The sequence below is a fragment of the Microcebus murinus genome, chromosome 17 (genome assembly GCF_040939455.1).
Source record: "Microcebus murinus isolate Inina chromosome 17, M.murinus_Inina_mat1.0, whole genome shotgun sequence".
NCBI lineage: Eukaryota > Metazoa > Chordata > Mammalia > Primates > Cheirogaleidae > Microcebus > Microcebus murinus.
This window is the reverse complement of record NC_134120.1, coordinates 46,743,777-46,756,685: the sequence shown is the minus strand read 5'-3', so window position 1 is coordinate 46,756,685 and position 12,909 is coordinate 46,743,777. Positions and strand designations below refer to the sequence as shown.

The 12,909-nt window shown below is 35.0% G+C and overlaps 1 protein-coding gene across 3 annotated transcripts in view; it reads right to left on the bottom strand.

Moving 5' to 3' along the window:
* Nucleotides 1–12,909, bottom strand: part of ROCK1 (Rho associated coiled-coil containing protein kinase 1) — a 150,597-nt gene that overhangs the window by 85,589 nt on the left and 52,099 nt on the right. For all 3 annotated transcript variants that reach the window (XM_012746164.3, XM_012746163.3, XM_075993608.1), the window contains exons 3-6: nt 5,089–5,189; nt 4,399–4,536; nt 1,577–1,752; nt 695–779 (exon numbers count right to left, since the gene is read on the bottom strand). In XM_012746164.3, coding sequence (XP_012601618.1) covers nt 695–779; nt 1,577–1,752; nt 4,399–4,536; nt 5,089–5,189 — 500 coding nt within the window. The remainder of the gene's footprint in view (nt 1–694; nt 780–1,576; nt 1,753–4,398; nt 4,537–5,088; nt 5,190–12,909) is intronic.

Genomic DNA, 12,909 nt, shown 5'->3' with positions numbered 1-12,909 from the left:
AAACCACCTCCTCCCCTCCAAAATATTTACTTGTTACCTATTTTAGCTGGTATTGATGTAACAGAATTATAATTAAATGTTCGCACAAAAGTTCTCATGCAGTACTTTCTTCTAACCAACAAATTTCCTTTTAAAATAATAAATACAGCTTCCTCACTATTGTTCTGTGATAAGTTTCAAAGAATATAAACTGTTTCAACTGAACATAAAGCAACATACTTGCTCCTTCAGCTGTGTATGTAAGTTATTATATAAATAGTAAAGATGGCTATCTTTTAAGACTGAATTCTAAAACAAGCAGTATAATCATTTACATGTTAACAGAAGGTACGTAAAACACTAAAAAACACACACATTACTGAAATCCAATTTTTATGAAAGTCTAATTTTAACAGTGGCATAAGTATTTAGTGACATTTAAGCTAATTCCAGTCCTAGTTACCAGCAGTATATATTACAGAGTTGTTATGAAAGATTTGTAAATCTGGCAATCCACATTTACCCTAAATAGAGAGGAAAAAATAAATCACTAACAAGTTACTAATACAACATTGAAACCATGGTATCTAGTTTAACAAATAACGTCACATCAATTCTGGACAAGTCCAGATATGGTTAGTAAATTCTTATAGCATTTCTAGAGAAGCATTTATCTTGAATTAGCAAAAACTAAATTCAAATCTAATTAATTAACCTTATTCATCTTCATACAAGTACCAAAATCTGCTAACTTCAAATGTCCAGATTTATCCAGCAGCATGTTATCAGGCTTCACATCTCTAAGGGGGAAAAAAAACCAGCAGAGTATTTCTGAAACAGATCAGACACTATAAAAAGATTATGAATCAGTTATTTTAGGTATTCTCACCCCATCTAGATATGGCCACCCTTCATCTATACATGCTCTCTATCTGTATCCATAAATTGAATTTCATCAAGGAAACTCCTTTGTATGTTACTGTCTCAGAAGAAGACATACATTATTTCTTTTTCTTGTAAGTAGAGTTTGATTCTTCCAGAGGGAAAATCCAATCATTTGAGAGAGATTAACCATCAAATATATAACCCTCAGACATAAAAAGTAATTGAAACATATAAGATAGATAAATATATAAATAACCCCAGGACATGGTTTACCTCACTTTCAATTTGATCCCCGACATGCAGGCACAGCAAGTGCACATAGGATTTAAGCAGTATGTGCGGAACAAATGAAACTATTCTAATGAATAAATATGACTTACCCACTAATTAAAAGCAAAGTAATTTACATACAGAAAATTAAAATCAAAGTTTTAACACTCTGCACATACCTTAGAAAACTATCTTACAACCTTCACTTTTCAGAATACCATATAAAATATATATAATCTGATAAGGGATATTAAAGATATACATTTATATCAACATTAAACTGAAATGCTCAAACTATGAACTTCAAGTTTTAAATTTTGAAATGCCACCATGTCATGGGGAGGAAAATGAGTAGACTAGAGTGAGAAATGTTTATCAAATAAAGTTATTTTCACCTACTCCCTTCAACAAATGAGACAATTTAAAGCATTTTTATCTTTACCTATGAATAAAACCCATGGAATGAATTGCATCCAATGCAAGAACTACTTCTGCAGTATAGAATCGTGCCCATTTTTCAGGGACATCATAGTTGCTCATTAAGTTTACAAGATCTCCACCAGGCATGTATTCCATCACCATATAGAGATAACGATCATCTTGGAATGCATAAAAAAGCTATACAAATACAAAAAACAAATTCATTAAGATTAAACAAAACTGTTTCATTTAAAAAGTGGCAAAAATACAAATATAATCAAATTGCAGAACAGTAGTTGTAAGTACATTTTTTTAAAAAAAGCAAACACAAATGCCATAGAGACACTTATATATGCAAAAGAACCTTAAGCTGGTTATTCTGAAGAGTTAGATGAAGACATGTTTTTCTTCATAACTTTCTATACTATTTAAATATTTTATACTGAGAATATTTTTAAAAATTGTAACATTTGCAATAAAGAACATACAAATCTCTTAAGCATAGAAATATTGTTTTTTTGTTTTTGTTTTATTGAGACAGGGTCTCACTCTGTTACCCAGGCTAGAGTTCAGTGGCATCATCATACCACACTGCAACCTAAAACTCATAGGCTCAAGTGATCCTCCTGTCTCAGTCTCCTGAGTAGCTGGGACTACAGGCCCATACTACTATACCCATATAATTTTTCTATTTTTCATAGAGACAGGGTCTGGCTCTTGCTCAGGCTGGTTTCAAACTCCTGACCTCAAGCAATCCTCCCAATTCGGTCTCCTAAAGTGCTAGGATTACAGGTGTGAGGCACCTGCCCAGCCTTGTTTAACTTTTGTACCTGCTAATCAGTCAAGCATACAGATGCCTGGTAGTTAGCAGGTGCTTAATAAATGTCAAAAAGACAAAATCATTAATTAATCTACAATGTGGGGGCATATCTAACAGGAGATTCTTGAATCTCCTGTTAGATATGCCCTGTTGTTGAAGATTCTTGAATACAGAAAGCACTTAAAGCAACATATGCTCAAGAAATGACAGCGGTTGGGAGGAAAAGCAGTAGCATCTAACAGTAGGGAGAGTGAAATCTACTAATATGAAATTGGCAAGAATATCAGACATGGATATATTATATGTGACCAAGACTGAAGTAAAAACAAGAGAAAATTTACAAAAGAACATTTTAAGTAAATATAAGATGTTTAGAATTAAACTAAGTCCTAAAGAAAATGAATCTATTGCTTAAAATCTTCATGTTTCATTTTTTTCAATAGTGTTTAATAATTTTAGTTACAGACTTAGTTATTTTAATTTAAAAATATTTTTTGGAGAAAGGGGGAAGGATAAGAAACTAAACATTTCACAACTATCTTAAAGTATACAATTTGTCATTTGGGTTCCATGATTAAAGAAACACCCTTAATTTGGTGGCAGTTTACCCTATTGATAGACAATGTATCCAGAGAAACAAAGCTCTGAGTACCTAAATTGTAAATTTAGCCCTGAAAGTAACAATTATATCATACATCTATTAACTATTTAACACTGCACATTTGTATTATCAGTGGTTGTTAACCAGCGGTGATACTATTCCCGGACCACTACTCCTACCAAAGGACACCGAATAACATCTGAACACACTTTTGGTTGTTACAACTAGTTTGTGGTGGGGTGGGGAAAGCTGCTACTGGCATCTTCTGGGTAGAGGCCAAGAATGCTGCCAAACATCCTAAATAAGCATAACAGTAATTGAAATTATGCATAGGATAGCCCTTGACAACAAAGAATTATCTGGCCCAAAATGTCAATAACACCAAGCCTGAGAAACCCTGATCTATATAGTTAATAAAAACAGAGCAAACATTTCAAGTCTAAAGTGTTATTAGATAAAATAAATCTTCAACATTTTCCATATCCTTTTTATTCCAATTATTAGTATCCTTCTTTAGAACAGTCCTCATTATATACTATAAATAAATAAATAAATCACAAAATGCATGTTAGTACATTAGAAATGGTCTAGTCAAGTTTACTTTCCCCATATGAAATCTTACATTAAGGACCACAATACATAAGACATAAAAACATGGACCTGCTCTTGCTAAAGCAAAAGTAGAAAACCCAGAATTATTAATATAATCTACAAAAAATGCTGCTTGACCCCATGACATCGCCCAAGGTACCTTCACAATTGAAAATAATCAATCAAAGACAACTTTCACATTTGTAAGTGAGCAAACTATGACTCACAGATGTTAAATAACTTGGCCACAGCTTCATACATAGGCCCATAACAGTCAAGCCTAGGACCTACAGCTACTGACTTTTAGTGTATTTTTCTTTCTACTGAAAACCTAACACCAATGCAGTATTATTTGGAGACCTAGTTTAACTCAATCTCCTCTCGCTTTCTCTTCATTTCCCCCACTTCATCCTCTCCACAAAATAAGAGACACAAATAGATTAATAGTTAAATAAGAAAATTTCATGTTTAGAAAAAACTTAACATTTTAATAAAAATAAAAGTATCTATTTAAAGGTAAAAGTATAATAATATATGTCTTCCCATAATCAAAGTTTATTATTTAAATTTTCTGTATCTTCTGTATTTAAAATATAGAATTTAAAATTCTATATTTAACTTCTACATTTAAATTACATTTTCCATATTTAAATTCTACAGAAACACAATTATTTTGCTTTGGCCTTTCTCTCTACAGATAATTCAATAAAATTAAATTTTATGATTTTAAAAGTAATGATATATTAGGCAATTTTATAATTGCCAATAAATTTCTCAGATATATTTAGTTACAAACTAATACAGCAATAATGAAATAGGAGCAAAATCATACCTGAACGACCCAAGGACTGTTAGCAAAAGCCATGATGTCTCTTTCTTCCCAGAAAAAAGCAGAATCAGATCTCTTAATCATTTCAAATTTGCTGAGAAGCTTCATAGCATATACCTTCCTGGTGGATTTATGCCTTACCTTTAAAATTGAAAATGGAAAATAATGAACCTTTAGTTAACATTTACAGCTCAATGTTTCACAGAACAATTTACTAAATGATTCTAACACTTGTTAAATAATTTAATACTATTGTTTTAGTTATTTTTATTTCTTATCTTCTGTTAAATTGTTCAAACTAGCTACTGTCAAGGCTTTAATTAGTAGAAATAAGTAACATTAGAAAAAAATGTTTTTATTCCCTATATGATAGCATACTTCCCCTCCTCCACCCTGCTAGGTATGCTACTTCCTCTTTATAAAGCCTACTATTCCATAGCATTTTACATAGTGTAATATTAGGAGCAAAGATTTCTTTTCCGATGCTTGAGACTTCCCATGAATGCTTGGGGAAAACACTTCCCACTATTGCTGGAACTGATCCTAAGGTTTAATACACTTAGGCAAGAATGTCTAGAGCAATTTAAAGTAAGAATTCTATAAAAACAACACTTTCCCAAATAACATGTAAAATACACAAGTGGATTTTTTAATTTAGTAAAGTTCTTTTTAAATCTCATTGAAATAACCTACCAATTGAACTTCTCCAAATGCACCTCTACCAATCACCTTCACTACTTCATAATCTTCAGCTTTCATTCGTAAATCTCTAATTTTATTTATTGTGTCTTTATCTGTATGAAAAGAAAAGTTTATAATTTTAAATCACTAAAGCATTATAACTAACACTACTTATTTTACATTCAAGTTCTTGAGAAACACAACAAAAAACTTCATTAAGGATTATTTGATATACAGTGAAACCTGAAGTTATAAAATAGAGAAATGTTCAATGTGCTGAGATTTTTTAAAAATAAATTCTGGAATGACTTCACTATAGCTAATAAAGGCTTTCATTAAAATCTGACTTAATAGAATACTTTAAGAACAAATATTACACAATAAACAAAAATTGAGAATAATTAGCTAGTTTTCCCAGTATTGTAAGTGAACATCAAATCTGAATTTAGGAAACATAGTAGATATTTTAGATTAATAGAATAAAATTTTCTTTTTATCATATAAGTTTTGATGATCCTTTTTAAAAGATCTAATTAACTTAAGATATCAAAGGCAAATATGCTAAAGAATCACAGTAAATTTTCCAACTGGCAATCCTTTAATATTTTTATCATTACATTTCTCTATTTGAACCTAGCTTTTAAAATGCACAGTGAAAATCACTGCAATTATTTATATAAACCTGTCAAGCTACAAACTACAGTAATTTAAAAATCCCCACTGGGTAGATATTCTAATTCCTAATTTGGTCATAGATTAAAATAGGGCTATTTTAATCCACATGGGTCAACATTGGCATGAGATTACATGGAAAAGCTTCACATTTCAGAGTTGCACAAAATACAGAACAACTTATAAACCTAAGTTCTAGTTCCTAATGAAAGCTGCATTAATATCCTTGTCTCTCTTTTTAAACGTACATTTAAACTCAAGTGTTTGTGTACATTGTGACCAATAAACACATGCAACAGAGAGCAAACTTCTACAAGGGATAACAAAAGTACATTTAACTTTAGTTACATATCCACTGCAAGATGCACCAGAGATATAGACAACAATAAATTAATTCTCTGCACAAATATTTGTGTCTACCACACATTAAGCTATACAGTAATCACTGTATATATATGTAAAGATAACTTTACAACACAGCTTCTGCTCTTAAGTAGTTCAAACTCTAACAAATCAAACAAAAACAATGAAACAAATAATTTAAAAAAATGTAATAAGGGAGGTAAGCACAGAGTTTTTGGAGTACCAAGGAGGATACCTAATCCAAGACTGCCTGGGTGGGAGATGGCTAGAAAGGCTTTCTGGAGATGGTAACAGCTGAAAAAGTCTAAAATGAAGAGTAGCGGTTAGCCAGGTGAGAGAGAATGAGAGAAAAACATTACAGGCAGATGGGCAACATAAAGCACAGTGGAACTGTGTACAAAAGACTCTGTATTGCTAGAGTATGAAGTTTGTAGTAAAGACTGGTAAGAGACTAGAGAGCCCCAAACTAGTTAAGGAGCTTGAACTTCATCTGCAGGCCAGTAGTATAAATTATTATTTATCAAAAATCTTTTTACATTAAAGTTTAAAGTAGTTCAAATGTAAAATGGATCAAAGAAACTCCTCTGCTCTTAAGGGAGGAAGGTGTGGTATCAAAGGTGTCAGAAAGGGGCTGGAGCCTCATCTACTTTATGGTCTTCCATAATACAGTCCCTGAGAAGCACAATTTGAAAACGACTGCTATGGACAGGAAGCCATGAAAAGAAATTAAGGCAGATAACACAATCAAACTTACATTTCAGCTAAACTACTCTGGGGAATATGTAAAAGATGAATTCAGCATAGGCAAGACTGGAAGTGGGGAAAATTTTAAGAGTACTGTAATACTCTAGATGAGAGGTAAGAAAGTCTGAACCAGGATAACGTATTATTATAATAGCTTGTGGGGCTGAGAAAGGATCCTTGGCTTTAGTTATACAAAGTTTAGAGTCATAAATAGGCTGTAAAGTCTTGAGGAAGACTGCAGACAAGTCATCTGAAACCCAAAAGATCTGTGTTCTGCTTTGGGTTTAGCTTGCCCTAATACAGGTTTACACACCAATAAGTGTAAGTGCCTCTTGTTTGACAGCTTTAAGTCAAACTCACAGTTTCTATGTCTCCAGTTTTCCTAGTTCATCTCACCAAGGGTCCAAGCTAGAGCTAATTAAAAACATGGCCGGGCGCGGTGGCTCACGCCTGTAATCAATCCTAGCTCTCTGGGAGGCTGAGACGGGCGGATTGCTCAAGGTCAGGAGTTCGAAACCAGCCTGAGCAAGAGCGAGACCTCGTCTCTACTATAAATAGAAAGAAATTAATTGGCCAACTAATATATATAGAAAAAATTAGCCGGGCATGGTGGTGCATGCCTGTAGTCCCAGCTACTCCGGAGGCTGAGGCAGGAGGATCGCTTGAGCCCAGGAGTTTGAGGTTGCTGTGAGCTAGGCTGACGCCACGGCACTCACTCTAGCCTGGGCAACAAGTGAGACTCTGTCTCAAAAAAAAAAACAAAAAAAAAACTTAATGGTAAAAAGTCTAACCAGTAGACTTCAGTTTTCTAAACACTCAGAAATATTTATTCATATCCACCCTAATATCAGGATCTTAAAACTGAACTTTATTTATTGTAAAGTGTAATGTAGCAAATCCACTCCTTGGGGATACTATTATAGGCTGATCTTCATAGGCTTATGGTTCCTATAGAAAGGAACCATCTATTTCCTATAGATAGAAAATAATGAATATGGCCAGGCGTGGTGGCTCATGCCTGTTATCCTAGCACTTTGGAAGGTCAAAGTGGGAGGACTGCTTGAGGCCAGGAATTCAAGACCAGACTGAGAAGCATAGCAAGACTCCCATCTCTACACAAAATAACAAAAATTAGCTGGGTGCATTGGTACACACCTGTAGTCTCAGTTACTCAGGAAGCTGAAGCAAGAGGATTGCTTGAGCCCAGCAGTTTGAGGCTGCAGTGAGCTATCATAGGGCCACTGCATCTTAGCCTGAGTGACAGAGTGAGACCCTTTCTCAAAACAAAATAAAACAAAACAAAACAACAACAAAAATGAAAACCAAGAAAGAAAATGATACATACACTAGAAGATGTTCTCAAACCTATCTTAGATGACTGGATGTTACCAGATCTCCATGCTCCATATATAGGAAGCTTGGATTGGGTCTTTACTGGAATCTCTGGGACAGTCAAGAATATCCATAACAACAATCCCACTTACTTTATTTGGCACATGGCCTTCCTAATCTGAGTTCTGTGTTTTATGACATAATTTGTGACAATCCCAGATTAGTCAATTCCTTCCTCATCCTGTACCAGTAATTTCCTACTCCTCCTTCAAATCTGAACAATCTCTGGTACCTCTGATACACATTTAGGCAGCATAGGACATTCGAAGACATGATTATACAATGATTGCTCATTGCTTCATTCTTCATAACCAAAATATGCTCAGATTTACAATTAAAATTAATTGTAAATATAAATATTTTATAATCCCATTAATGCCAAAACACCAAGATAGGACATAAATAATAAAAGCAATAAGCAATTAAGCATTAAGAACAGGAAAATGAGTGATACCTGTTTTCCAAAATAATTTCCTAGTGGCACTAAGAAAAATGGAGAGGAAAGGACAAATTTGCAGGGAAAAAAACTTAAAAAAAAACATAACAGAAAAACTTGTTGAGTGACCATGTGAGGAAGAAATTAGAATCAAGGATGACATATTTAAGACAAATATCCATTTGGAACCCACTACGTGACAGACAATATTCTGAAAACTGGGTACAGACAAGATCCCTGGTCTTATGGAGATCATATTCTACAGGGAAGAGAAATAATAATACATAAATATGTTAATTTCATGCTATGATACATATTCTAAAGAAAAAAAGGCCAAGCTTTCCAGAGTCTGTAAGAGCAGACTATACACACAAGCTAACTCTTCAGTCACTTCAAACCCTGCATTGATTTCACAAGTAAACAAGAATCAAGGAAAACAACTCAATATTGTCTTATTTTTCAAGTGACTACTGATGTTGCTCCCAATGTCCTCAATTCTCTGAGCAGTGGTTCTTGCCCACAGGCTAATAGTCTTAAGTAAGTTTTTATCTCTACACATTTGTTTGGCAGCTGCAATCACATGCCACCAGTGACCAGCTTTCACTGTTTGGCTAACAAATAAGCCACTCATAAACTTACAGAATATTGCAGCCTCGTTTTCTTTTATTTTTGTGGAGAAATTATACTGGGATGAGATATTCCATTTTAAATTTCCTATTTTTTCAACTGTTGCTATACTATGAGTTGGGAAGATTATGATGAATGCTTGGTCTGGTAATGTCCAATGTATACTGTACTCTTTTTTTAGTATAGCTATACTGTCGATGCTAACAAAAACAATGCTGTGCCATCTAACTGGATAAAATAATCCACATTCCACTGTGCCTTAAAAGGACATTTGAAATATACCTTTCTCCTCTTATTTTGACACAATGGGTATGCACTGATAATTTAAAAAATAAATGTGTTATGGTGATACAAATGGCACTTAAAACTGTCGAGCTATAATTGCATCACTATGATCTACATTGTGCTGAACAGCAGTGTGAAATGAGAGCACCAAGTATGATTTCTGTTGCAGCTACTCAACTCAGCTGTTGTAGCACAAAGGCAGCCACATTTTAAAACGTGTGGCAATGTCCCAATAAAACTTTATGGACACTGCAATCTGAATGTCATAATTTCACATGACATATTATACTTCTTTTGACTTTTTTAAATCATTAAAAAATATAAAAACCATTTTTAACTCATAAGCCATACAGAAACAGGTAGTGGGTCATAATTGCCCTGTGGGCTGTAGTTTGCCAACTCCTGCTCTAATAAAACCCAGCTCCCCTCTGAGGACACTGCTTCATTTGAGGCACTCAAGTGGTGGCCTGGTCTCCCACAAGCCTTCTAGACTACTGGCTCTGAAAGTGGGAGGGGGGTGAACTCCACTGCCATCTCCATATCCTCACTCCTACATCTGCCAGCTTTGATTTTCATTGTATTAGGTTATATCTCCCACCACCTCTTGTTGTTGCTATAATCTACTGACCCTCAAATTACCACATCTCACTGCTAGACAATTTTAATTCCTGGTTTAATGAACTTCTAATATTCTTCTGTCTTAACCCTTTACACTCGGATGTCAAGTGTGACTCGACACGGTTAGCAAAAATTATAGAGATTAAAATTACTCTTTGAATGTATCAATAATGTGAAATATAAAAGAATCCAAATAAATAAGTTTGTATGAAAAGAAACTCCAGTTTTTTATTCTACTGCCTCGCTTTGTAAAATCTGAGGTATTTAAAAAATTAAATCCCGAGTAGAATAAAGGAATCGAGAAAAAAGCAAGGAAGTGCAAAGGGTTAATTCTTAATGACTTTAATACATGCATAGATATTTCCAATACCCTAGCCTATCAATACCTATACTTCTCTCCTTCAATGATCTTGTCCTGCACCTTATCTTGGCCACTCATTTCCATGGTCACATACTAGACCTTGTTATTACCAGTAATTATAATCTTCCCATAATTTCAATTTCAAACGTTATACCCTGTAAGCACTTCCTTAGCTTTCCTGCTTACTTCCTCTAATAGCTTAACTCCAACAATCAATCCCCAACCCCACCAGGACCTCCAATCCATCGATCCTACCCCATTCATACTGTCCCTCATTGCACTGATAGCCTCTCTTTCCTAACTATTCAGTTTAAATTATATTGTCAATTATTAAAATCACTCCCTTGCCTATACCTTAAATGCCTTGAGCTCTCTTCTGCTTGACTTGAGTTTGACAAAACCACAATGCTAGTTAAATCCAACCCTCCAACTACTCTGTCAGCACCCATGCAACTGAATATGCCTGAATACATACATAAAATCACATTAATCCTATTTTAAATTCATAATTACAAACATCAACCTGGCCCTTAATTCTACTTGACAATCATATATTTCTAGTCTAGTCACTCTCCCACTCTCTTGAAGATCATATTTTACATTTTCTTCTCTCTTCTCACATCTCCCACACTGATCCTCATTTGCAGCTAATGATCTTTTTGGTTATTACACTAAAACAAATGAAACAATCAGAAGGAAACTGCCACTGACTTATTATCATATACACTCAACTTCCAGCATGTACATTCATATAATTGGTCTTTTTATCTTTTCCTATAGGAGCATACTCTTAAGTCATTCCCTCCACCCATGTACTATATGTCATCCTTTTTCATTACTGTATTTCAAGGATACTGTTCTGGTAATTCTCCCCTCTTTCTCCTGTCTCACTAAGCTTTCTCTTGCCTAAATAGATTCCATCATGCTCTTTTCTTTCCCATCTTAAACAAAACATCTTTTGACCCCATTTCTCTCACTCAACTCCCGATTGTAGCAAAATTCCTCAAAAATTGTCTATACTCTTTGTTCCTACATATTTCCTCCCCTTAGCTCTCTCTCTCTTTTTTTTTTTTTTTTTTTTTTTTCCGAGAGACAGAGTTTTACTTTGTTGCCCAGGCTAGAGTACTGTGGCATCAGCCCAGCTCACAGCAACCTCAAACACCTGGGCTCAAGCGATCCTACTGCCTCAGCCTCCTGAGTAGCTGGGACTACAGGCATGTGCCACCATGCCCGGCTAATTTTTTCTGTATATTTTTAGCTGTCCAATTAACTTCTTTCTATTTTTGGTAGAGACAGGGTCTCGCTCTTGCTCAGGTTTGTCTCGAACTCCTGAGCTCCAACAATCCACCCGCCTCGGCCTCCCAGAGTGGTAGGATTACAGGTGCGAGCCACTGCGCCTGGCCGCATTTGCTCTTAAACCCACTTCAGGTGGGCTTTGGTCCATACCTTTCTATCAAAACTACTTGTCAAAGTCACAAATGAGCACCATGTTGCTAAATCCATGATCAATTCTCAGTCTTTATCTTGATATGTCAGCAGCTTTGACATAGCTTGATCACTCTCTCCTGGTACACATACTTAACTTCCAAGACACCACATTCTTTCAATAATACTGAGGTGTTTTATTTTTTCTCAACTTCAATAGTTACTTCTCAGTTGCCTTTGCTATTTCCTCCTCTTCTCTCATATTTCTTAACATTGGAACATCCCAAGGTTCAGTCCTTGATGATGTTTTCCTCTCTATCTACAATCACATGTTTTTTTTAAGAGACAGGGACTTGCTCTATCACCCAGGCTGGAATGCAGTGGCGCCATCAAAGCTCACTCAAAACTCCTCAAACTCCTAGGCTCAACAATTCTCCCACCTCAGCCTCCTGAGTAGGTAGAAATGTAGGCACACGCCACCATACCTGGCTAATTTTTTTTTTTTTTTTTAAACAGATGGGCCTTGCTACAGTGCCTCGACTGGACTTGAACTCCTGGCCTCAAGCAATCCTCCCACCTCAGCTTACCAAAGTGCTGGGATAACAGGCATGAGCCACAGCACCTGGCCAACAATCACATCTTTGGTGGGCTTTAAATATCATCTACACATCAACTCCCAAATTTTTATCTCTAGTCCAGATGTCTCTCTTAAACTACAGACTTACATATTCAATTGCTTTCAAAATATATCCTCTTGGGTAACCGACAACTCAAATTTAATGTGCCCAAAACTGAAGAGAGAGTTTCACCCAAAACCTATACTTATGACTCACATTTCAGCTCATGGCTCAATCTTGCTCATGGCAATAACCTAGGGGGCATTCTTGACTCTCTTTTTTCTTACAATCTA